The sequence below is a fragment of the Odocoileus virginianus genome, chromosome 7 (genome assembly GCF_023699985.2).
Source record: "Odocoileus virginianus isolate 20LAN1187 ecotype Illinois chromosome 7, Ovbor_1.2, whole genome shotgun sequence".
Classification (NCBI taxonomy): Eukaryota; Metazoa; Chordata; class Mammalia; order Artiodactyla; family Cervidae; genus Odocoileus; species Odocoileus virginianus.
In genome coordinates, this window is record NC_069680.1 from 16930077 (window position 1) to 16956981 (window position 26905).

At 40.3% G+C, this 26905-nt stretch overlaps 1 protein-coding gene across 1 annotated transcript in view; it reads left to right on the plus strand.

Moving 5' to 3' along the window:
* The window catches only part of TDRD1 (tudor domain containing 1), a 52604-nt gene extending 29971 nt beyond the window's left edge, over positions 1-22633 (plus strand). The window contains exons 15-26 of the mRNA XM_020882453.2: positions 797-1039; positions 1392-1532; positions 2832-2942; positions 3695-3865; positions 5675-5950; positions 9278-9397; positions 11212-11328; positions 13646-13813; positions 15009-15236; positions 15875-15921; positions 16003-16090; positions 21537-22633. Coding sequence (XP_020738112.2) covers positions 797-1039; positions 1392-1532; positions 2832-2942; positions 3695-3865; positions 5675-5950; positions 9278-9397; positions 11212-11328; positions 13646-13813; positions 15009-15236; positions 15875-15921; positions 16003-16090; positions 21537-21568 — 1742 coding nt within the window. The 3' untranslated portion in view covers positions 21569-22633. The remainder of the gene's footprint in view (positions 1-796; positions 1040-1391; positions 1533-2831; positions 2943-3694; positions 3866-5674; positions 5951-9277; positions 9398-11211; positions 11329-13645; positions 13814-15008; positions 15237-15874; positions 15922-16002; positions 16091-21536) is intronic.
* Positions 22634-26905: the final 4272 nt, after the last annotated feature.

Sequence of the window (26905 nt, forward strand, 5' to 3'; positions counted from 1 at the left end):
GCACATGTTTTGATAGCTCTCTGGAAAGGGTGGAACTGCTGTACACACCTGCCAAAAATGTAGGAGGGAGTCAGCTCCTGCACTCAAATAGATACTTCTGTGTTATTTCATCTTGACCAATTTTGATAAACTAAAACACTTTAGTCTGTTTCATTACAAGTGAGATCGGAGGTTTTCTCGTAAGTTACTTGGCTCTTAGTATTATGAAATGACTATGCATAACATTAGGGTTGTTGATTCTGTGGCCCTTTCAGTAAATACTACAGATGTTTCATACATCATCAGTGTTAGTGACCGGGGTTTCTTCCTGGATTGTTCTATACTTTTGTTTTTGATTTTCTTAACCTTATTGACCTATAATTTATATACCATAAAAGTCACAGCTTTAGGTGTATAATTCAATGATTTTTAGTAAATTTATTGAGTTGCACCACCATCTCCATAGCCCAGTTTTGGAACGTTTCCATCACCCCACTGAGATCTCTTATGCCCATTTGTAGTTAATCCTAGCTTCCCAGGCAACCACTAATCTACTTTCTGTCTTCTAGGTTTGCTTCTTTGGACATTTCGTATCGATGGATTTATGATGGTTTGTTTACATAGAAACATAGAAGTTTTTTATAGACTTTGTAATTTTTTTTCATTTTCATGTCTAGAAAATCCTTCTGTAATGAATTTTTTGGTTCCTGTGTTTGTCATAGATTCCTTACGGTTAACTTTGTGGAAATTAGGAGCTAAATTTCTAGATGGTTGCAATAAGAAGTATTTGAACATTCTTTTAAAAATTCTTTGTTAGGAGTAAAGCCATCATTAGGAATTTGGACTCCAGAAGCTGTTTGTCTGATGAAGAAAATTGTACAGAACAAGATGATCACAGTGAATGTGGTGGACAAGTTGGAAAACAGTTCCCTGGTGGAACTTATAGATCAATCTGTGACGCCCCACATCAGTGTCACCAAAGCACTCCTCAAGGCAGGCTTTGCTGTGGAGGACGAGGGGCTAGTGACAGATAAGCCCAGTGATGTGAAAGAAGCCAGTGGTAAGTAAATGGTCCACCAGGTGATGTCCATGTTGGAGTTCAGATGGCTCTGTGAATGTGTGGGTTCTCATACTTTTAAAAAGAATTGACGTTGAGTACGTTTTGTCTTTTTAAATCAACCATTCATCCAGAGAGTGTGTTTGGGTCACTGGCAGCTGAAGATTGATCAGAAATGTGAATTTGAAATTTGAAATTCAGTGAGATAGTAATGGTTAATTCTGAGATTAATTAACTTTCCTGTAAAGTGACTAAGAAAGTCATTGGAAGTTCTGTTCTTCGAAAACAGGTTCTTCTTGCCTTTGACCCACCACTCTGGCCATTTGTTTAGCAAAATGTCCATTTATTTTCACAGTTTCCTTGGGTATAGAAGCAAAAGTCAATCCACCGGAGTGGACATGGGTTGAACTTGCTGTTGATCAAACAGTAGATGTTGTGGTCTGTGTGATTGATAGTCCTGGAGAATTTTACTGCCATGTGCTTAAAGGGGATGATGGTAAGTTGACTCTTACCTATTTACGTTACATTGTCATAGATAATAAATCAAGAAAAGTTTGTGGTTGGGTGATGATACTGTTCCCTCTTCAGTAAGGGCCAAGTGGGTATTTGTATTTCCAAGAAAGATTTACAAGAATCCTGGAGTGAGTTGCCATTCCCTTCTCCAGGGGATCTTCCCGACCCAGGGATTGAACCTGGATCTCCTGCATTGCAGGCAGATTGTTTACCATCTGAACTACCAGGGAAGCCTCCTAGCTATACTTGGTTGCCTTTTATTCTGTTGTAAGCCACGATTTCTGTTTTCAATAGTGTCTCTTTTTAAACCAATTTGGGTTTCACAGAAGGTCTCCTAAATTTATTTTTGAAGAAACTGAATTGTTGACTTCATTTAAGTATAACGTACACATAGAGAAGTGCACAAATAAGAGTGATGTGTGTGCTTGGGCCCTGGAGAGGGTGCCCTTGAGGTCAGACAGACCACTTCCCTCCGCAGCATATGAAAGTGCCCTCTCCCACACCATTTCCAACAGTGTGTCCTTACCTTTTCTTATTTCGACTAATCTGAAGGGTGACAGTTCTAACTTGATGCAGTTTAATTTCCATTTCTGTGAATGGGCCTTTGCCACATGTTTAAAAGATATTTCCCTTTTACTTTGTATAGTGTTCAGATGGCTTTTTAAAGTTCTCCATGGCCCGTGTCTTTCTAAGCACATCTCTGGTGTTTTTCTTCAGTGGCTTACCTTTCCACTCTCCTCTGCCAGACCACTCCCACCAAATGTTTTTGGCTGCTTCATTTGGTCCTGTGCCTCAGAGCCGTTTCTTTTTCTGGAATGCCCTCTCCTTTCAGATTTCTCTATGAGACCTTTAGTGCCCAGAGCCCACCTCTCTGAATTTCCTTCGCAGACACTGTCTGCACCACCCACTTAGTGGTGGTTCATATATACTCCTTCAGGACAGCTTGTATGTGGCTTCCTTTCTGTGCAGGCTAGTCTGCTGTTTCCTGGTATGCACACAAAAGCCCATGCTCTAGCATACTGACAATGATGCCATCACTGTGGCTCCCTGCCTGGTAAATTGTTGGTATGAGGTTTACTGAGAATATTAACTTGTAGCTAAATAATGACTGACTTGCCCAAGATCTTAATAAGGAAAAGGGAAAGGCATTTGGTGTACTTTATAATTGTCTGGAGATGTACCTGGATTTTTATCATCAAAACACTTTCCAGCTTTAAATGAAAGTCTGCTACTCAGCATGTTTTAAAAATGTTAAATGCAAGTATGTATGTTGTGCTTTCAGCCCTAAAGGAACTCAATGATTTGAACAACTTACTAGCAGAATATTGCCAGCAGAAGTTGCCTAATGATTTTAAGGCAGAAATAGGGCAACCTTGTTGTGCTTTCTTTGTAGGTAAGTTGCAGTTGGCACAGTCTTGACTATATTAGAATCTTTTACTTCTTGACATTCAAACCTCATTTTTAGTGTGTATTTTCTTCCTGTTGTTTAGGCAGATATTTTTCATAATCAAAATTATATGAATGCTTAAGATCTTGTGTTTTCTCCCTTCTCTCTTTGTAACAAGGAGCCTCCAAATGATACTTTCTTACTTAACTTTGTCAAGTGCTTTTCTTTCCAGAATTTCTGATAGTAGTGAAAGGGAGACCTGTTCACTGTAGATTCATTGTTTTTTCTGGTTACCCTTTGCATGTTTATCTTGAAAATATATTTGATGAAATCCCTTAATTTCATTGCATGTTTTTCTGTTTATTTTTTATATTATTTACCAAGTAACAGGTAAAACAGTCTCATTAGCAATAAGAGAATTATGTCCTCCAGTTTGACAAATATATTCAAGCTTATTAAGTCTTTTCTTAATATTCTGCTTACTAAAAAAAAAAAATATTCTGCTTACTGGTTAGGTTATGAATGAAATCTTTATAGTAGACATAGAAGTGTGATGCTATAAAAACTTTGGAGATAATTCTAAGAATGAATTTTGAGAATTCTTCTAGAGATTTCTGAATTAAAAGCTAAAGGTAACATCTGGAAAAAGAACAAATTTATTAGCTACTTTAGGCAAAGGATGGTCTTTTTCAAAATAAAAATTTCAAATCTCAATACAAGGGAAATACTTCATGTTGTAAACTTTGTATTAAATCTAGGTGACAGTAATTGGTACCGTGCTTTGGTCAAGGAAATCTTACCAAATGGAAACTTTAAAGTACATTTTGTAGATTATGGAAACACTGAAGAAGTCACTGCAGATGAACTTCAAATGATCCCATCCAAGTTTTTAAAACTTCCATTTCAAGGGATACAGTGCTGGTTAGTAGGTATGATGCAAAATGAGAAATTTTCTTAATTGTCTTCTAATACTTAGATTACAAAAAGTTCTCAGTGTTAATATATCTCTAATTTTAATATTTTGTGTAAGCTATTTTGTTTCAAAGAGCCTCAAGTATTTCAGCCTTTTGTTTTAGCAATTTTGCTTCTAATAATGCATCCTCCCAAAACAGTCTTATGAGTTCACCAAGTTCACCTACATGGAAATTCATTACACTACTGTTAATCGCGGCAAAACAATCTAAATAGCCAGAAATAGAGCCTTGGTTAAATGAGGATCCATATAGTGGGTAGTGAAAGTGTTAGGTACTCAGTCATGTCTGATTCTTTGTGGCCCCATGAACTGTAGCCTGCCAGGTTCCTCTGTCCATGGAATTCTCTAGACAAAAACACAGGAGTAGGTCGCCATTCCCTTCTCCAGGGGATCTTCCCAACCCGGGGATCAAACCTGGGTCTCCTGCATTGCAGGCAGATGCTCTACCATCTGAGTCGCCAGGGAAGCCCATAGTGGGAAGTTGTGATGTCTATTTCATAAGGATGTTGTGAGGATTGTTGAGTGAATGTTTAGACCAGGGCCTGGCACTCAGAGAGTTCCATTAATTGTTTGTTCTTATTACACAGTCATTAAAATGTTAAATATGTGTTGTTGACATGAAGAGCAGTTCATGAATTAAGTGAAGGAAGCCAGTTATAAAAGAGATGCAGGGTAGTATTGTGATTAAGAGAACAGATTAGCACCGCCTCTGCTGCTTGCTAGCCATGAGATCTTAGGTAAACTGGTTAAACTCTGTGCTTCCTTTCTCTCATCTGGAGAATTAGTGTACCTTCCTCAAAAAGACATTAAGAATAAAAGAGATATAAAGTATAAAGCACTGAATACTGCCTAACGTAGTAATTTTTAACTATAAAATTTTTATAATTTTATATTATTTTTACAAGTTTTTAGTATTACAAAATTTCTTTATAAAAGAATCATGAATGTGTATGCATGTGAGTATTTCCATATGCATGTAAAGATGATGGAAGATTGCATGCAAAAATGTTAATAGTAGTCATGTATGGAAGCATTAGATGCTTTTTATTTTTCCTTTCGCCTATCTGGTTTCTTTTTACTTTTTTACACTGAGTATGATTTGAATTTTTATTTTCAATTACCATGTTTTATGTCAGTGCTTCTTAAAGTGTGATCCCCTCCCACCCTACAACCAGTGAGTAGTATCAGTGTGAGAACTTGTTAAAAACACAAATTCTCAGTCCCCACCCAAGACCTGCTACTAAATTGGAAACTCTAGGGTGGGGCCCCTAGGTAATTCAAATATACAACCACATTTGAGAATCACTGTTATGAAAATTAGGGTGTAAGTCAAAGTTATCCTAGAAAAATAATTTTTGGTTTCAAATTTAAGATGACATTTTAAAATTATCATTGGAAAATTATATGAAAGTATGTTTTGTTTAAATCAGAATGATTGATACTGATGATTGTGTATATAACAATGATGGCTTCTAGAAACAGTAATTCTGTTTTTGCCTGTTGGGGAAAATGCCAGGTGAAGATAAGTTAGGGAGGAAAATCATGACAGACCCTGAGTCTCCTAAAACCCCAGTAGTGTTTTTGCAGATGCATTATCTGCCACACAGGCACAGAGGATGTAGATGTATTATTGACTATTGAGAAAAGATACTAAAAACCACTGACCTGAAAGGTGAACTTGGCAAGGGGAGTCCTGGATGTTATTGAGGCAAAAACTGTGGCTTTGGGGCACAGAATTCTTGTTAATGCTGTTCTTATTTGTTAGGTATACAGCCTAGAAACAAACACTGGAGTAAAGAAGCCATAGCAAGATTTCAGACGTGTGTTGCCAGGATAAAACTCCAAGCTCAAGTGGTTGAAATCACTGAAAACGGAGTGGGGATTGAACTCACTGATCTCTCCACTTCTTATCCCAGAATCATTAGCGATATTCTGATTGATGAACAACTGGTCTTAAAAGCTGGTTCACCACATATAGACTTAGTGAAAACCAGACCTGTTGATAAGCATGACCTTCAGATTGATACCCTGGGGCTTCAAGGTAACATTTTTAAACTGTTGCTTAAATTTGTGTTCTCCTTTGCTATTATAGGCTATGAAAATTGTGCTATTTCAAGTGACAGAATTTTCCTGTAGAAGTACCGTTTGTGGAACTAGATTAGTAATAGGTAATTAAAATCAGTTTAATGTTTATTGAATTCAACATCACGGTAATCAGTTTAATGTTTATTCATTCAATATCATGGTAATCCAACTCTATTCCCCAACCAGTAATGATGAAGAAGCTGAAGTTGAACGGTTCTATGAAGACCTACAAGACCTTCTAGAACTAACACCAAAAAAAGATGTCCTTTTCATTATAGGGGACTGGAATGCAAAAGTAGGAAGTCAGGAAACACCTGGAATAACAGGCAAATTTGGCGTTGGAGTACAGAATGAAACAGGACAAAATCTAACAGAGTTTTGCCAAGAGAACGCACTGGCCATAGTAAACACCCTCTTCTGAGAACACAAGAGAGGACTCTACACATGACATCACCAGATGGTCAACACCGAAATCAGATTTATTGTATTCTTTGCAGACAAAGATGGAGAAGCTCTATACAGTCAGCAAAAATGAGACTAGGAGCTGACTGTGGCTCAGATCATGAACAATTTATTGCCAAATTCAGACTTGAAGAAAGTAGGGAAAACCACTAGACCATTCAAGTATGACCTAAATCAAATCCCTTACTATTATACAGTGGATGTGAGAAGTAGATTCAAGGGATTAGATTTGATAGATTGCCTTATGAACTATGGACCGAGATTCGTGACATTGTATAGGAGACAGAGATCAAGACCATCCCCAAGAAAAAGAAATGCAAAAAACCAAAATGGCTATCTGAGGAGGCCTTACAAATAGCTGTGAAAAGAAGAGAAGCAAAAAACAAAGGAGAAAAGGAAACAAATACCCGTTTGAATGCAGAGTTCCAGATAACAGCAAGGAGAGATAAGAAAGCCTTTCTCTGTGATCAATGCAAAGAAATAGAGGAAAATGAAAGAATGGGAAAGACTAAGACATCTAGTCAAGAAAATTAAGAGATACCAAGGGAACATTTCATGCAAAGATGGGCTCAATAAAGGACGGAAATGGTATGGACCTAACAGAAGCAGAAGACATTAAGAAGAGGTGGCCAAAAAACACAGAACTATACAGAAAAGATTTCATGACCCAGATAACCACGATGGTGTGATCACTCACCTAGAGCCAAACAGCCTGGAGTGTGAAGTTAAGTGGGCCTTAGGAAGCATCACTATGAGCAAAGCTAGTGGAGGTGATGGAATTCCAGTTGCTGCTGCTGCTGCTAAGTCACCTCAGTCATGTCCGGCTCTGTGCGACTCCACAGACGGCAGCCCACCAGGCTCCCCTGTCCCTGGGATTCTCCAGGCAAGAACACGGGAGTGGGTTGCCATTTCCTTCTGCAATGCATGAAAGTGAAAAGTGAAAGTGAAGTCACTCAGTCGTGTCCGACTCTTTGCAACCCCATGGACTGCAGCCCACCAGGCTCCTCCATCCATGGGATTTTCCAGGCAAGAGTACCGGAGTGGGGTGCCATTGCCTTCTCTGAATTCCAGTTGAGCTATTTTAAATCCTGAAAGATGATGCTGTGAAAGTGCTGCACTCAATATGCCAACAAATTTGGAAAATGCAGCAGTGACCACAGGACTAGAAAAGGTCAGTTTTCATTCCAGTCCCAAAGAAAGGCAATGCCAAAGAATGTTCAAACTACCTCACAATTGCACTCATCTCACGTGCTAGCGAAGTAATGCTCAAAATTCTCCAAGTGAGGCTTCAACAATACGTTAACTGAACTTCCAGATGTTCAAGCTGGTTTTAGAAAAGGCAGAAGAATGAGAGGTCAAATTGCCAACATCTGTTGGATTATTGAAAAAGCAAGAAAGTTCCAGAAAAACATCTATTTCTGCTTTATTGACTATGCCAAAGCCTTTGACTGTGTGGATCACCACAAACTGTGGAAAATTCTGAAAGAGATGGGAATACCAGACCACCTGACTTGCCTCTTGAGAAATCTGTATGTAGGTCAGGAAGCAACAGTTAGAGCTGGACATGGAGCAACAGACTGGTTCCAAATAGGGAAAGGAGTATGTCAAGGCTGTATATTGTCACTCTGCTTATTTAACTTATATGCAAAATACATCATGAGAAATGCTGGGCTGGATGAAGCACAAGTTGGAATCAAGATTGCCAGTAGAAATATCAATAACCTCAGATATACAGATGATACCACCCTTATGGCGGAAAGCGAAGAAGAACTAAAGAGCCTCTTGATGTGAAAGAGCAGGGTGAAAAAGTTGGCTTAAAACTCAGCATTCAGAAAACTGAGATCATGGCATCTGGTCCTATCACTTCATGGCAAATGGATGGGGAAACAGTGACATACTTTATTTTGGGGGGCTCCAAAGTCACTGCAGATGGTGACTGCAGTCATGAAATTAAAAGATGCTTGCTCCTTGGAAGAATAGTTATGACCAACCTAGACAGCATATTAAAAAGCAGAGACATCACTCTGCCAACAAAGGTCTGTCTAGTCAAAGCTATGGTTTTTCTAGTAGTGACAGTTGGACTATAAAGCAAGCTGAGCACCAAAGAATTGACGCTTTTGAACTGTGGTGTTGTGGACTCTTGAGAGTCCCTTGGACTTCAAGGAGATCCAACAAGTCCATCCTAAAGGAAATCAGTCCTGAATATTCATTGGAAGGACTGATGTTGAAGCCAAAACTCCAATACTTTGGCCACTTGATATGAAGAACTGACTCATTTGAAAAGACCCTGATTCTGGGAAAGATTGAAGGCGGAAGGAGAAGGGGACGACAGAGGATGAGATGGTTAGATGGCATCACCGACTCAATGGACATGAGTTTGAGTAAACTCTGGTAGTTGGTTATGGACAGGGAGGCCTGGCATGCTGCAGTCCATGGGGTCACAAAGAGACAGACTCAACTGAACTGAACTGAACTGAATGTTTATTGAAACAGGGTTTTATTGAACACTATACTCATTTTTAATGTAGTTACTTGTCAGGTAAACAAACATACATCATACAGTTATGTATCCCTTAAAGTTTGAGTAAATGTTAATAATTAAATGTACTACAGAAATAAAAATAGACTATATGAGTGTCGTAGTTTAAGGATTCTTGTTATATAGGTTGAGCTTTTTTGAAATGCACACCAAAGTGTCTCATATTAAACAAACTTTTGTGAAAATACAGATTTTCATTTTGGGACTTTGGGAGTGTTGATATTCAGTAGAATATTAAGTTTTATCTGTTTCATGAGAGGACTGTATTTCATGTATTTTCAGCCATCTCTTCAGCTAATCAGTGGAGTACAATAGAGTTGCCAGTTAATAAAACTGTACAAGCATGCATTTTAGAAATCGCAAATCCAAACTTGTTTTATGCTCTACCAAATGAAATGGCAGGTAAGAAATAAAAGTTTGAGACATATTTATGCTAATCTTTTAACTGTAGAATGAACTTACCTGAACTCCTTAGGAAGCAATGGGGAGAAATGATTGTTTCCTTTCCACTCAGTGTTTTAATTGATCATAGTAATATGTAAGGAAAATCTGATTTTAAAAACAGATGTGAACATGCCCTGCATTCAGTCTCTACTCTGCCTGGTCTTGATCATCTGCAGCTTTTTATAACGAGGCAGTGTCCTTGATTACTGTATAATTTATTGTTTAAAAGTAGGTACTGTCTGTATGGAATTATACTTGCTAACCTAACCTTCTACGAGCATTAAGAGAATTTGAAACGAATTCTGTTTTAGATGTGTTGAAAGAGTACTTTGAAATCACTCTTTGATCACAGTGTTACTGAGTCTTAGGAACTTAAAGAACTGTTTTACAGTGCTTCTAATTGTGAAGAAGAGTAGCATGTAAATGCTGACTTTAATTTTCCTTTTTTGTTTCATGAAAGATTACAATTCAGTCATCTCATCAGTGTATTTGAGTTTATTCTTATAGTTCAGAAGCTGAGTTTAGTACAACTTGGCTATTCGGAATAATTTGCAGATACTTAAAAATGAACCTTTTTTTTAAAGTGATCAACCCAAGAATTGTGGTGATACCAATACTGCTCTTAAATTTATTCTCCATATTAGGAACAATCATCTTTAAACTGTATAGTAGGGAGGCATGGACTCAGGGTTATTCCATCCTGGCAGCTACATACGGTGTGATGAATTGGAAGTACTTTGTTTCATTTTATTACCTATAACACACTGACAAGTATACGGAACAATTGTAAAGCTGTAGCCTAACATCGTAAGTTTTTGTAGAACAAGCACCCTGGACTAGCCACCCTGATCAACACATTAGCCCACTGGTGGCTTCCTTCTTGCCCCTTCCCAATATTGCATCCCTTCCCCACAGTGTACCCCCTAGTGGTTTTATCTATTTTTTAAAACAGAAGTGTATATTTAAAAATATACAGGGTCTTTGGAGTTTAGATTTAATTTTCCTTTTTATATACTTTTATAAATATTGGCACTGAAAGTTTCTTCACAGAACTTTTTTTTCCCTTTATTTTTTATTAGTTGGAGGCTAATTACTTTACAGTATTGTAGTGGTTTTTGCCATACATTGACATGAATTAGCCATGGATTTACATGTGTTCCCCATCCTGAACCCCCCTCCCACCTCCCTCCCCATCCCATCCCTCTGGATCATCCCAGTGCACCAGCCCCGAGCACTTGTCTCATGCATCCAACCTGGACTGGCGATCTGTTTCACACTTGATAATATACATGTTTTAATACTATTCTCTCAGATCATCCCACCCTTGCCTTCTCCCATAGAGTCCAAAAGTCTGTTCTGTACATCTGTGTCTCTTTTTCTGTCTCTCATACAGGGTTATCGTTCCCATCTTTCTAAATTCCATATATATGCATTAGTATACTGTATTGGTGTTTATCTTTCTGGCTTACTTCACTCTGTATAATGGGCTCCAGTTTCATCCACCTCATTAGAACTGCCATATGACCCAGCAATCCCAGTCCTGGGCATACACACCAAGGAAACCAGATCTGAAAGAGACACGTGTACCCCAATGTTCATTGCAGCACTGTTTATAATAGCCAGGACGTGGAAGCAACCTAGGTGCCCATCAGCAGACAAATGGATAAGAAAGCTGTGGTACATATACACAATGGAATATTACTCAGCCATTAAAAAGAATTCATTTGAATCAGTTCTAACAAGGTGGTTTTTTTTTTTAATATATATTTTAGAAGATCAGGAAAAACTGAGTGTATTGACGGCCAAATTGTCAGAATATTGCAGTGTTCAGAAAAGCCGATCGCCCTATACACCGAAAATTGGAGATGCGTGTTGTGCCAGATACACAAGTAAGATTCTTTTTGTTATGCGGAACAGTGTGCATTTAAAACATTAGACTTAAAGTTTTAAAAAGTATTTAATTTTCTATTTATTTTATATGACACCTGGATCTACAGTTTCCCTCTCTTTTTTTCCTGGCAGAAATGTGTCATAATTTTTGGTTAGATAAGTATTCTGTGTTACATTACTAGGGTTGCATAAAAGCAATTCACAGCCTAGCCATGTAGTCACTATAAATATTTCTGCAGCCTTTTTTGGTTACTTGTGTTCTGTATACTTTCAGTAATGATCTCCAGTCCTCTGCACTGGTATAAATTCTCTCTAAGAGTACTTTATCCACTTTTGTCATAATCGTAGGCAGCCCTGGCCTTTTTACCAGCTCCTCTCTAGACTGTCTGTCTTTGGGACCTGAGCTGTCCTCCTGGAAGTTTCGTGTCACCATCACGCCAACCCTCTGTTGCTTGGATTTCTCTCCCACCCCCTCTTTGATGCCAGATTATCTCCCTCCCTCATCTCAACTTGCTTTCTGGATCCCTTACTTTTGACTTAATATTTGGGTATATCTCATCCTCTGGAAGCTGAGAAAAGATACATATAAAATTAAGTTTTCTGTTACCCTTCATGTTTGAAAAAGTATCCTACCCTCAACTTGATAGCTTACCTATAGATAGAATTCCAGGTTGGAAATCATCTTCGCCTTAAACTTTTGAAGGCATTGCTTTTATGTTGCCTTTTAGCTGCAGGCATTGCTGGTGGAGAGGTGGATGGTGTTGAGCTTCTCCAAACTTTGTACATATTTTTTTTCCTTCTTTCTGGAACTTGTGGTAATCTCTTCATCCCGAGTTGTGAATTTTATGATGTGACTTAGCATTGGTTTGCTTTCTTTCTTTTTTTGGCTGCTCCACACAGCTGGTGGAAGCTTAGTTCGCCAACCAGGGATTGAACCCGGGCCCCGTCAGTGGAAGTGTAGAGTCCTAACCAGGGACTTCACCAGCACTGTTTTTCTTTTCACTGTTGTACTGAGTGAGCACTCAGCGGGTGGGCCCTTTAGTCTTGAAATTTATGGGCTTTAGTTTTGAAATTTTTTCCTGAATTTTTTGTATTCCTTTCTTTGATTTTCTGCTCTTTTATGAACTTTCAAGTATTCTAATGTTAGGCTTAAACTCTTCTGCTGAATTTCCTCTGCTGTTTCATCTTTTTTATTCTGTTCAAGAGGTTTCCTCGGTTTTCTCTTCCGGCCTTTCTTATCTCATTTTTAATACCACATTTTTTTGTTTCAGTAGTTTTTATGTTTCTCAGGTGTGTGGTTTTAACACTTCCTTGTGCTTGTTTTAAGGATGGAAGGTCATTTCTCTGAGGATGGTCATAGTCTCTTAATTTTCATGGTTTCCTCTGCCCTTGGCCTCTGTTTCCTTGATATCCCGTTTGTTTGGTCTGGTCTTCTCTTTCTTCTTCTGTTTGGTCATCCTTTGCTGTTTGTCTTTATAAGGCGAGGCACTAAGAAGCTAATTGGAAGTTCCTTTGAGTGGGGGCAGAGCTTGTCTGTGGGGTGACCTGGCTCTGCTGTTTCACTGGGAAGTCCTCATGCTGGTGTCTTCAAGTGCTTTTGCTTGAGATGGTCGTCTCCTGCCTGAAGTGCGGACTGGCCTGACAGGGATCTCTGCTCTGCCTCATGTTCCCCAGTCCATAGTCTCTCTGGTCCGTCCCCTCTGGAGAAGAAACTAGTCTTCTGCCCTTGGGTAGGAGACATTACCTAGAAAGGGTAAAAACATGTAAACACAAAGCTAATCATAAAGCTTCAACACCTTTAAAAAATAGTTATTATGTGTAAATGTGTTTATAAACTAAAGTTTATTCACATGTCTTGGGGAAGGAACTCTGCTTCCACATTCAGTCACCATCTCAGTTTCATCTTTACTCCTACTTTTGAATGAGTAGCACCAATTATTGAGCCTTGATTACTTGGGGATTTGAAATGCAAACTGGGATGCTTCTTGGCTTCCTTACAGCAGCTTCAGTTGAGCTCTGCTAAGTTATTTCCATTCATGTATCTGCTTTCCAGCTTCCCAACATTACATTGTCATCTCTCTTGTTCTCCATCCTTGTGGTTTTAGCCTTTTTTCTGTTCAATCCTGTAACTGTCTTTTCAGTAGAATCTGCAAGAAGTAGAGGTGATGCTTGTGTTTAATCTAGAATCCTTGGCATGAAATCAGAAATCTTGGTGTGAATTTCCAAGTGACATCAGTGTAACTGTGAATAACCGTCTTAGGGGAGGAGGGCCTCATTGAATGTAACTTCTCACCTGAGACTCCATTCCATTTTTAGGTGATGATTGCTGGTACCGTGCCATTGTGCTGGGGACATCAGATGCCAATGTGAAAGTGCTCTATGCGGACTATGGAAACATTGAAACTCTGCCTCTCTGCAGAGTGCAACCCATCTCTGCCAGCCACCTGGAGCTTCCTTTCCAAGTTATCAGATGTTCCCTTGATGGTAGGCCATTAAGTCACTTTCCAGTACTGGTGTCTGTGGGATTTTTTTCTTTCTTCTATAACATTAAGTCTGAAACAAATGGGTATTTTAAGTAACTGCCCAGATTTCTAAATATCAAGCAGAGTTTAGCAAAAAAAAAAAAAAAAAACAAAAAAAAACTCATGTCTTTTACTCTTTCTTTCATTCTCACAAAAATTATATTCAGTCATTCCATCTTTGGTTTTACAGATGAGTGTCAGAGAGTCAAGGCTCAGAGATTCTGGCTGGTCTCAGGTTGCACACCTAGTACGTGGCAGAGCCAGGACCAGCTGGGCTGGCTCCTCTGACCTCTCCTGTGGGGGCCTTATGCCTTGCTGCAGACTAGAGATGTTCTCATGACATCTTACCTTACTATTGGTCTATCTTACTATGTGTACTCTTATCTGTATCTGCATATTTATTCAACCCTTCAGTTGGAATTTGAACAAAAGGAACCAAAATGCTGAAGTAGCTTTTTATTCTTACTCCTAATTTCTTTACCTAGAGGTTCCACCAGATAATAACAGACTGCCTCACCGTCTACTTTGGTTTTGACTCAGAAAGTTAGAAAATTCTCTTTATCATTGTTTGCGTCTCCCATTAGAACAGAAGTCCACGTAGGCAGACATTTGTCAGTGTTCTGACTTGTAGACCTAAATTAAGTGTTTGACAGGGCTTCCTTGTTGGCTCAGCTGGTATAGAATTTGTCTGCAATGCAGGAGACCCTGGTTTGATCCCTGGGCCAGGAAGATCCCCTGGAGAAAGGATAGGCTACCCGTTCTAGTATTCTTGGGCTCTTCTTGTGGCTCGGCTGGTAAAGAATACGCCTGCGATGTGGGAGATCTGGGTTCGACCCCTGAGTTGGGAAGATCCCCTGGAGAAGGGAAAGGCTACCCACTCCAGTACTCTGGCCTGGAGAATTTCCATGGACTATATTGTCCATGGTGGTCGCAGAGTAGGAAACGATTGAGTGATTTTCACTTCACTAGTGCTTGACACATAATAAAGATTGAGGAATATTTGTCAGGTTTGATTTTTTCGAATGCAGCAGCTTTTTACATTACAGCGTATGTAACTAAAGCTAGCTAAAATCAGTGAGCCTTTTATTATCCTTAGACAATTAAGTTAAATATTATCTTTTAGGAACTTGTTGATTAATACTCAGTTTTTTTTCCAGGGCTAATGGAATTGAATGGAAGATGTTCTCACCTAATGATAGAGCTACTGAAGAATTTCATGTTGAATCAGAATGTAATGATTTGTGTAAAAGGAGTTATCAAGAATGTTCACACGGTGTCAGTTGAGAAGTGTTCCGAGAATGGTACTATCAATATAGCTGACAAGCTGGTGATGTATGGTCTGGCAAAAAACATCACATCTAAAAACCCAAGTGCTCTAAATAAAGGTATTGTTTTTTCAAGTTTAATTAATAACAGGTGTAAGTGTAACCAGAAACAGATGTAATCAGTTTAGTAGGTCTGATCTTCCTTTATTCTCATGGCTATGTTTGTTCCCTTTGTCGTCCTCTTCTATGAATCCAGCAGTGGGGTACTGACTCATGTTGCTACGTCAGAGGAGCCTGGAAGGAAGCCGACCTCCCAGTCCAGACTTTCCTTGTATCAGGCTCGGAAACCTTGTCCATAGCATTAATGCTCCAAGGTTTAAAAAAGTCAAGCATTCAGTTACTTCCTACTTCCTTTTGATCCTGATCAAAGTGAGAAGAAGTCATATACTTGCGACTGGGTCTTACTAGTCATTTCATAAGATGATTAGTCAGTCCTGATCTCCACCAAAAAGAGAGACACTGTGCAGGATAGGCAAGGCCCAAAACCCTGGACGGGTGAGGGCGCGCATCTGGTAGAACACAGGACACAGTAGTAGGCAGCATTAAAGCGCTGATGAAAAGTTTAATCCATCTAGTCCTTTGTGGTTGGAAAGGATCTGCCCTGCGGGGCAGGCTTGTGTATGTTCAAACTCCAGGTTTGTTTTTTTTCCTGTTATTTATAGCTAAGAGGTCTAACAACTTTTTACATTTGCTTTTAGAAACGGCAAACAGGATGAACTGCTGCTGCGCGAAGCTACAGAAACAAGTGGGTAAATTTCCCTAAAGTGAAATTATACTCCCAACATTTTAAGGAATGAAATAACACTATTTTCTTTCTCACCCTCAGGTTGAAAAGCATGAGCAAATTCTTCTCTTCCTTTTAAACAATCCAACCAATCAAAATAAATTTATTGAAATGAAAAAATTGTTAAAAAGTAAGTTAAATTTGATGTTTTTTTCTCTTACGCAACCCCCAACAGGACATCTCCAGTCGTTTTGTCAGGGCAGAGCATGTGTTTGGAGGCTGTGCTTTACTCTGTGGTCTGATGATCAGAGGGCTGGCTATAATGATTCTGCCATCTTCCTAGGTTTTGTTTGGTAGCCTCCCTTTGACACTGCTTGTGGAACTGAGTCGAGGGCCATCCTGTCCTTACTGTTGCTTGACATAGAGAAAGCTCGTGATGGTATGTGCAGGGACATGTAAAAATTGTCATGAGGTCAAGCTTAGCCTGAAATTCTTTGTGTCTAGAGTGAAATTAACACTTTCTTGTACACACTTCTATGAAGATGGCTAATACTTTTTGTGAAGAAGTTCTGAGGAGTCAAGAAAATGGGCTGCACTGATAGATTTCATTTCAGAACAAAGCATATTCTTCCTTCTTTAGCTCCGGTGACTCTCGTGGTTAAAGATGCTATCAGTGGGTTTCATTTATTTTTTCTTTTTAATTGAAGGATGATTGCTTTACAACCTTGTGTTGGTTTGTGCCATATATCAACATGAATTGGCCATCAGTCATAGGTAAACCCATAGTGGGTTTTAAATAGTGGTTCCCTTGCTGTGGCTTCTTATTTTTTTTTGCCTGGGATCCTGTGATCTAAGATAACCCTTGGAAAGTGTTTTGTGATCAGTAACCAATTAGGACTTCTGGTCAAAATGAAGTTGTCCTTCTTGCCACTTTGAATTGATAGAATTTCAGCTGAAAGCAAAAGAACTTAGACTTAATTCCTGTACTCTGGCGGGCTCGAGTGACCATTGCAAGTAGCTCCCGAGGTCCTCCTGCTCCCTGGGGCTCTGTGAGTGCAGCAGGTCTTCAGGAGGTACCTGCTGGGATTGCATGTATTCTCCATTTGTTAACGCACAGTTGTTTTGTTTCTGTTTCTGAGAAAGCATGACTAAGTTCTAAGCTAACTATCATTCATGCAGGATCATCAGTTTTGATTCTCATGATTTATTTTGAGATGATTTATTTACTTCAGAAGTTTTGGGTTGCTCTTAAAATAAATGCTAACTTGCAATTCCAACTTTGAATCCTTTCTAATACGTTGTTTTTATACTGACAGCTGTTTTGTGTTCAGTTCAGTTTAGTCGCTCAGTCGTGTCCGACTCTTTTTGACCCCGTGAATCGCAGCACACCAGGCCTCCCTGTCCATCACCAGCTCCCGGAGTTTACTCAAACTCATGTCCATCGAGTCGGTGATGCCATCCAGCCATCTCATCCTCTGTTGTCCCCTTCTCCTCCTGCCCCCAATCCCTCCCAGCACCAGGGTCTTTTCCAATGAGTCAACTCTTCGCATGAGGTGGCCAAAGTACTGGAGTTTCAACTTCAGCATCAGTCCTTCCAATGAACACCCAGGATTGCTGTTTTGTGTACTTGAGTTTAAAATCTGAAATTTGATGATACTTTAAATTTCATAGATTGGGGAACGTGCAATGACATGAACTTCTGGCATTTAGTCCTAGCGCCAAGTCATCATATTTTTAATCAAGTTGATTAACTTGTATGTGCTTTTATCTTTTTATCTGTGAAATAAGTTCTTTTTTTCCCCATAGGAGTATTGAGTGTTGCATATACAATTTCAGATGAAACCAGTGTTTTCTGTTTCTAAATATATTGAAGACATTATGTTAAAAAACAACAACAACACATCACTTCATTTAAAGCATAGTGGTTGAACTGGTTTCTCCTTTCCTGTAGGAGTAAATACACATTTTTGACTACCTTCACATACTGTGCCATGCCCTGAATTTGAGTATTGCATTAGTTAAAAATCACTTTTACATCTGATCACACATTTAATTTTCACAATATCTGGAAGATTAAAAGAAAGTAAGCCTCATTTTATAGATGAGGAAGTGAAAGCTCCAGGAGGTTAAATGGTTGCCCCAAAACCACACACACAGACAGGAAAGGAGGTCCTCGGACTCGCAGCCGAGTTCTCCATGCTGCCCTTTGCTGCTCACCTGTAGCTGTGCTGCCGTGTCATTTAGATTAGATCAGCTCTGAAGGGCACGAAACTACAAGGTTATGGGATGAGGAAAATCACCATACATGGCTCCTTAAGCATCCTTCATTGTCGTGAAAGTGTAGTTGAATGATTCTTTAAATTAATTTTTCCTAGAGATGGAGAAAATGTGCTTAGTTTCATTGTTTCCTCATTTCTGGAGAAATGTTTAATTTGTTAGTAGTTCAGTTCAGTCACTCAGTCGTGTCTGACTCTTTGAGACCCCATGGACTGCAGCACCCCAGGCTCCCCTGTCCATCATCACCTCCCACAGCTTGCTCAAATTCATGTCCATTGAGCTAGTGATGCCATCCAACCATCTCATCCTCTGTCATCCCTTTCTCCTTTAGCCTTTAGTCTTTCTCAGCATCTGGGTCTTTTCCAAGGAGTCCATTCTATTCATCAGGTGGCCAAAGTATTGGAGATTCAGCTTCAGCCTCAGTTCTTCCATGAATATTCAGGACTGATTTCCTTTAGGATGGACTGGTTGGATCTCCTTGCAGTCCAAGGGACTCTTCAAGAGTCTTCTCCAACACCACAGTTCAAAAGCATCAGTTCTTTGGTGCTCAGCTTTCTTTATGGTCCAGCTCTCACATCCATACATGACTACTGGAAAAACCATAGCTTTGACTAGATGGACCTTTGTTGGCAAAGTAATCTCTGCTTTTTAATATGCTGTCTAGGTTGGTCATAGCTTTTCTTCCAAGGAGTAAACATCTTTTAATTTCAGAGCTGCAGTCACCATCTGCAGTGATTTTGGAGCCCCCCCCCCAAAATAAAATCTGTCACTATTTCCATTGTTTCATCATTTATTTGCCAGGAAGTGATGGGACCAGATGCCATGATCTTCATTTCATGAATGCTGAGTTTTAAGCCAGCCTTTTCACTCTGCTCTTTCACTTTCATCAAGAGGCTCTTTAGTTCCTCTTTGCTTTCTGCCACAAGGATCACCACATATTTGAGGTTATTGATATTTCTCCCTGCAGTCTTAATTCCAGCTTGTGTTTCATCCAGCCCAGCATTTTCCATGATGTAATCTGCATATAAGTTAATAGGGTGACATTATACAGCCTTGATGTATTCCTTTCCTGATTTGGAACCAGTCCATTGTTTCATGTCCGGTTCTAACTGTTGCTTCTTGCCCTGCATACAGGTTTCTCAGGAGACAGGTAAAGTTGTCTGGTATTCCCACCTCTTGAAGAATTTTCCATGGTTTGTTGTGATCCACACAGTCAAAGGCTTTAGTGTAGTCAATAAAGCAGAATTAGATGTTTTACTTGAAATCCCTTGTTTTTTTTGATTATCCAGCAGGTGTTGGCAATTTGATCTCTGGTTCCTCTGCTTTTTCTAAATCCAGCTTGAGCATCTGGAACTTCACAGTTCATGTACTGCTGAAGCCTGCCTCGCTTGGAGAATTTTGAGCATTACTTTGCTAGCATGTGAAATGAGTGCAATTGTGTGGTAGTTTGAGCAGTCTTTGGGATTGCCTTTCTTTGGGATTGGAATGAAAACTGACCTTTTCCAGTCCTGTGGCCACTGCTGAGTTTTCCAAATTTGCTGGCATATTGAATGCAGCACTTTCACAGCATCATCTTTTAGGATTTGCAATAGCTCATCTGGAATTCCATCACCTCCACTAGCTTTGTTCTTAGTGATGCTTCCTAAGCATCACTTGACTTCACATTCCAGGATGTCTGGCTCTAGGTGAGTGATCACATCATTGTGGTTATCTTGGTCATGATCTTTTCTGTATATTCTTCTGTGTATTCTTGCCACCTCTTAATATCTTCTGCTTCTGTTAGGTCCATACCATTTCTGTCCTTTATTGTGCCCATCTTTGCATGAAATGTTCCCTTGGTATATTAATTTTCTTGAAGAGATCTCTGGTCTTTCTCATTCTATTGTTTTCCTCTATTTCTTTACATTGATCACTGAAGAAGGCTTTTTTATCTCTCCTTGCTATTCTTTGGAACTCTGCATTCAGATGGGTTTATCTATCCTTTTCTCCTTTGCCTTTAGCTTCTCTTCTTTTCTCAGCTATTTGTAAGGCCTTCTCAGACAACCATTTTGCCTTTTTGCATTTCTTTTTCTTGGGGATGGTCTTGATCACTGCTTTCTATACAGTGTCATGAACCTCCATCCATAGTTCTTCAGGCACTCTGTCTATCAGATCTAATCCCTTGAACTTATTTGTCACTTCCACTGTATAATCGTAAGGGATTTGATTTAGGTCATACCTGAATGGTCTGTCTAGTGGTTTCCCTACTTTCTTCAATTTAACTCTGAATTTTGCAGTAAGGAAAAGGGAGAAGGGAATGGCAAACCACTTCAATATTCTTACCTTGTGAATCCCCTGAACAGTATGAAAAGGCAAAGAGATATGACATTGAAAGATGCACTCCCCAGGTTGGTAGGTGCCCAATATCATACTGGAGAAGAGTGGAGAAATAACTCCAGAAAGAATGAAGAGATGGAGCCAAAATGAAAAGAACACCCAGTTATGGATGTGACTGGTGATGAAAGTAAAGTCTGATGCTGTAAAGAACAATATTGCATAGGAACCTGGAATGTTAGGCCCATGAAATAAGGTAAATTGGAAGTGGTCAAACAGGAGATGGCAAGAGTGAACATCAACATTTTAGGAATCAGTGAACTAAAATGGAGTGGAATGGGTGAATTTAATCCAGATATCTACTACTGTGGGCTTAGAAGAATTGATTATATTCTTTGTAGCCGAAGATGGAGAAGCTGTATACAGTCAGCAAAAACAAGGAGCTGACTGTGGCTCAGATCATGAATTCCTGATTGCAAAAATTTGTTAGTAGCTTAATTGTAAAATTGCTGAACTTAACAGTGATATACTTACAAGAACATAAAACTCTGGTCCTGAGTTGAGAAGACTCTCCTGAAGGAGACTGGCAACTCACCAGTATTCTAGCTTGGAAAATCCCATGGACAGAGGAGCCTGGCGTGCTATAGCCCACGGGGTCACAAAGAGGCAAACACGACTGAGCATGCATTCATATGTCATATATATAATTGTAAAATTGCTGAACTAGGAATGGTGTGGTTATGAGAACATAAAACTGTAATCTCTTCATCAAAGAGGTAAGTATTTCAGCATACAGGTTAGTATAAAATATTTTTTATATTTGGAGGGGAGCATATCTGTGAAGGGGAGTACAAACAGCTATACTTAACATAAAGCCCTGTTATTGCGGTGGTGAATTTTTTTAACTGGCAGATCTGACTTAAAGAAATGTGGAATTTCAGATTAAAAGTGAGTATTTGGTTTTTTTGTACTTGAGATAGAAATTAAGAACCACAGTGACTGGGTTTTTATATGAGGCATACTGAGAATTGATTTTTGTCTTGCAGAAACAGCCTCTCTTGAAGATCAACTCTTATGAGACTGGAAACAGAGAAGGCTAGATTTAGGAGAGAAAGTACCGCATCTTGTGTTTTTGTTTATTGGAAACTTTTTCTTTAATGACCTTTTATGTCTGCATTTTTGTTTGCTTACCATTCTTCTGTCTAGGTTGGGTAGGTGTTTTTTTTCCCCCTCTAAATGCATCCTCTCAGTAAGTATTGCATGAAAGTACATGGGAGCATCAGGAAGGGATGCATAAGGGATACTGTCTAGTCTGCATAGAGCTTTTTAGTACTTAAAGATGCTGAAGAAAATATGGCTCCAGGTTAATACTGTGTCATTTGAGTTGTTGGACACACAAGTTTTATTTTTTGGACTTCTCTCTGTATGTTTGACGTGTTTCATAATAAAATACACCCTGCTCTCCCTGTCACAGCCTGCCTTTTCCACATAATACAAGCTGTCTGGTTTGTTGTTGATGGGTCCCTGCCCTTCTTTTCCTGTCCACTCTGAGGTCATCAGTTTCTCTCTCCCCATCCTCACTCAGATCACTTTTGTTTCAGCCCTTGGGCACAGTCTGCCCTTGGGCTCTCACCCACTCTGACCAGGAAGGCACTTTCTGCTCCTGCCGTCTGTAGGTACCTTTCTAAATCTGTGGCCACTTGGATTTTTAGTGTAGTGGAATTTACATTTTCTGAAGCACAGATTCCTGGAGCACAGTTAACAGCTTAATGTAAAAAGCCAAGTTAGAGTATATATTTTTCTTGAAGCACATAAAGACATCTTAAACTCTGTAAACTCACATGTGTGGAATTATGGGCCAGCCAGTCTTCCTGCCAGCCCAGAAGTTTCTGTTTGGGAATTTTTCCACGATTTAAGTATCAGACTGTGAAAGCCTAAGAAGATGTCACCAACTCAAAGAAAAAACTTGACTTTGTTTTTTTTGTTTGTTTGTTTGTTCTTTTAAAATGTACCTTTGCTGGTAATGTGTGTCAGCTAGATTAAGTGGAGTTTCACCTCATGTAAAAAGTTGTTTAAACATTGATATGCTTCTATTAGATAAAAATTTAAGCTGCTGTGCCCAATAAAATCCTTTTACTTCACAGCCAGATTTCCCTTGTGTTCTTATCACCAGCAGCATTTTGCTAATTTCCTTTTCTTACTGGCACATACTAGGAGCACTGGGCGCTTGGTTTGTTCATACTCTGTTCAATTCCATCCACAGTGCGAATGCAGATGAAATCTATGGAATCACAGAACTGTCCTTTTTATTAAGGGAAGTTAGGGAAATATCACAGAACACACTAAGGAAAGCTTAAGTCAAAGTTCGTCGGATCCCAAGGTTTTATCCTATGGTACAGACTGGAAATTGGGATAGAAACAGTCTAAATTAAATGCAGTTTAATATTACTTGATGATTCAGCTGTCTCATACTAGATGGATTGAATATCTCCTGGATTGATTCAACGTATTTCCATACTGAACCACCAGATCTTGTTTTCGATCTTTCACATTCACATATTTATTGAGCTCCAGCTGTGTGCCTGGCACTGAGGTTAGTGATCATCCAGCAGGGCCATGTATGGTCTGTCACATGCACCAACCCCAGTCTTGGGGTTTCCTCAGAATACCTAGTTCACTCATAGATAAGTACTCCAGAGCTGAGACCAGATAAATAAATAGTTTATTCCTTGGCAGAGGCCTTGTTTATTGAGACAAATCAGATCCGTTTTGCAAGAGATTCTTAACCATGCATGGATTAAGAATAGTGGGGGGAGTAGGGGAAGAAGACATACTTGGTATGCCTTTTATTTTGGTGGAATGTGTTTTTCTAGGGCTGCTGGAAATGTGAAAGTTTCAAGATTGTGAACGAGGGTGAGGGATAGTCTAAATTCGAGCTCTCTTGCTCCAGTGAACCTGAGGATCATTCTCAGCAGAGCCCTAAACTGCCAAATTGTAGAGGAGGAATAAAGTCACTGTGAGGCCTGCCACTGTGAGGCTGCCAGCCCAGGGCAATAAACTGAGTGTGCAACTGGTGGCCTTATCGCCAGCACAGCTGTAGCTGCCCAGGTTTGGCAAATTGAGCTCTTCTAGGATTAGCCCAATAACTCTAATACTTTGGCCACCTGATGCAAAGAACTGACTCCTTGGAAAAGATGCTGATGCTGAGAAAGATTGAAGACAGGAAGAGAAGGGGACGACAGGATGAGATGGTTGGATGGCATCACTAACTCGATGAACTGGAGTTTGAGCAAGCTCTGGGAGTGGGTGATGGACAGGGAAGCCTGGCGTGCTGCAGTCCATGGGGTCCCAAAGAGTCAGACACGACTGAGTGACTGAACTGACCTCAGCACCTCAAGGTGAAAAGAAAGCATATAAAAGTGACTGGGGCTGGGCAGCTAAAGCCTTACATGAAACTAATTCTAGGTTATGTGAAAGCTACTGCCAAGATTTGAGAGGCTTCCTAGGGAAGTTAGACCGTTTGCCTACAGGGTAGCTTTAACAAGGTTCAGGCATAGAAAAAGGGTAAGCACTTCTCTGGGTGGGACTTCTACCACTGTCATCCTGAGCAAATGGGCAGAAGTCTTGCCGAATCTGAGTCTTCCTATAATCCCAGCAAGCAAAAACCATTGTACAACTCCTAACTGCACGATTGGAACCACAGGCTGCCCTCCAGTTCCTCTTATTTGGAAAAACAAAGCCACAGACAGCAGCCTTGAGTTGGGTTTAATGAGTCAGCTCTGCTTGGCTGCGAGTCTTGCCTACAGAACCACCCACACTGGTGAGGGTCCCAGGGCTCACTCATGGGCTGATCCTTCAGTTGCTCAGTCGTGTCTGACTCTTTGTGACCCCATGGACTACAGCATGCCAGGCTTCCCTGTTCTTTACCCTCTTCTGGAGCTTGCTCAGACTGATGTCCAGAGGATGAGATGGTTGGATGGCATCACCAACTTTGATGGACATGAGTTTGAGCAAGCTCCAGGAGATGGTGATGGACAGGGAAGTCTGGCATACTGCAGTCCAAGGGTTGGCAAAGAGTCAGACATGACTGAGCTACTGACTGAACTGAACTGAGGAAATGGGATGGTCTGTGAGGTTGATTATAGGTTAGGCAGGGCCTACTTCACTACCTCCAAGGGTGTACCCAGAGTCCTCTGAAAATGCATTCAATGAATACTTACATTAGGGCATGCACATGTATGTGAAAACTAAAGATACAGAATTTGGAAGCATTCAGTTCAATCATTTGTGTCCGACTCTTTGCAACCCCAAGGACTGCAGCACGCCAGGCTTCCCTGTCCATCACCCACTCCCGGAGCTTGCTCAAACTCCTGTCCATGAAGTCGGTGATGCCATCCAACCATCTCACCCTCTGTCATCCCCTTCTCCTCCTGCCTTCAATCTTTCCTAGCATCAGGGCGTTTTCCAAGGAGTCAGTTGTTCACATCACGTGGCCAAAGTATTGGAGCTTCAGCATCAGTCCTTCCAGTGAATGTTTAGGACTGATTTCCTATAGGATTAACTGGTTTGATCTTGCAGTCCAAGGGACTCTGAAGAGTCCTCTCCAACACCACAGTTCAAAAGCATCTTCAGTGCTCAGCTTTCTTTATAGTCCAACTCTCACATCCATACTTGACTACTGGAAAAGCCATAACTTTGACTAGATGGACCTTTGTTGGCAAAGTAATTTCTCTGCTTTTTAATATGCTGCCTAGGTTGGTCGCTGCTTTTCTTCCAAGTAGCACACATCTTTTAATTTCATGGCATTGACTTAGTGCTTCTGTGGTCCTGGATGTAGACTGAATGACTAAATGTTACCCAAGCTTTTGCCTTTGTAGACATACCGTGCTTACTTGTTGCAGCCAGAAGGTATCACATTTTCTAAAAGCAAATCCAGCTATACCTCCTGCATAATTTTTCTCACTGTCTTAAGGACTTGAGACACTTTCGCCCTAAGAACAACAGCTGGTGCCTGCCCCAAACCTAAGGGTCTTCAGCTGTGAGATGGCAGTATTTCTGTTCCTTATGCCTCCTGGCCACACCTTTGTTTGCTGTTGCTGCCATGAGCTCCACAGTTTTTGCTTCGGCTTAATTTGTTGCCTATGGACTACTTGAGAACCAAGCCTTTCGTCTCCTCTGAGATGGTTTCCTTGCCATTTAATATGCATTGTTTCCTATTCTTTTATTTTTTAACAAGAGAGTTCTGGAAAAGATACAAGTTTTGTGGCTCTGTTATGAATCCTCCTCGGGGTTTTTAAATATGTGCTTCACCCTGCTTCATCATTTGGGGGATGGCATGCAAAGAATTTGAATTGGGCTTCTGTAAGTCTGGGAACTACCATGCCCATCAACTTTTAATTTTGTAGTCCAGGAACCTTAACACTTAAAAATTAAGCGTCTTATCTCTATCAGAAAGCCAGTAGGGAAGAGAGCTGGATGGGGAATCCCATACCTCCTCATCTCTAAAGGGACATCTCCCTCTGCACATTGCTGAGAGCTGAAGTCTGCCTTTATCTCTTCGTGGAAGTCAAAGTTGTCTTCATGCCTTGTGTGTTTACAGCTGAGACATGCCCCACGGGCAGATCACAAATTAATTCACATTTTGCTTTCTTGGGCTTCCCTGGTGGCTCACCTGGTAAAGAATCCGCCTGCAATGTGGGAGACCTGGGTTCGTTCCCTGGGTCGGGAAGATTCCCTATAGAAGGGAAAGGGTACCCACTCCAATATTCCGGCCTGGAGAATTCCATGGACTGTATAGCCCATGAGGTCACAAAGAGTCGGACATGACTGAGCAAATTTCACTATGTATAATTTCCGGGCACTGGTCCCACAAAGATGAATCTGCCAAGCCCTTGGAAACAAGGGGCTCGCAAGCCCTTTGGGATGAAGATCTTTCATGGTGACTATTTTTTAAATTTCCACAAAGCTTCACAAAGCAGGGACTGCTCTGGATGACAAAAGTAGTTACCCAGCTTCTCTCTGTATTAAAAGCTTCTACCCCTGCTAGTCAACCACTCAGCACCCTCCATAGCTTGGGCCGCTGGCTTTTCTGCCTCCTTCCCACACATACCTGGTGGAAAGGTACAGGTGATTAAACTTTGATTGAAGGAGTTTGAAGCAACTAATACTGTTACCCAAAGTGGGGATCCAGCTGCGCGCCACTCTGAAGCCAATAAAGAGGCAAAGTTGCTGGAAAAGAAATTTGCTTTATTTTCAGTGCTGACAACCTGAGAGGAGGGCAGACTCCTGTCCAAAGGCTGATTTCCCCCACAAGGTAAAGGGAAGAGACTACATGCAGAAGCAGCTCTGACAGTCATTTTGAAATTGATCATGTGGTGGTTTGATCAGTGTCATCTTGATTTAAGTATAATTAGTC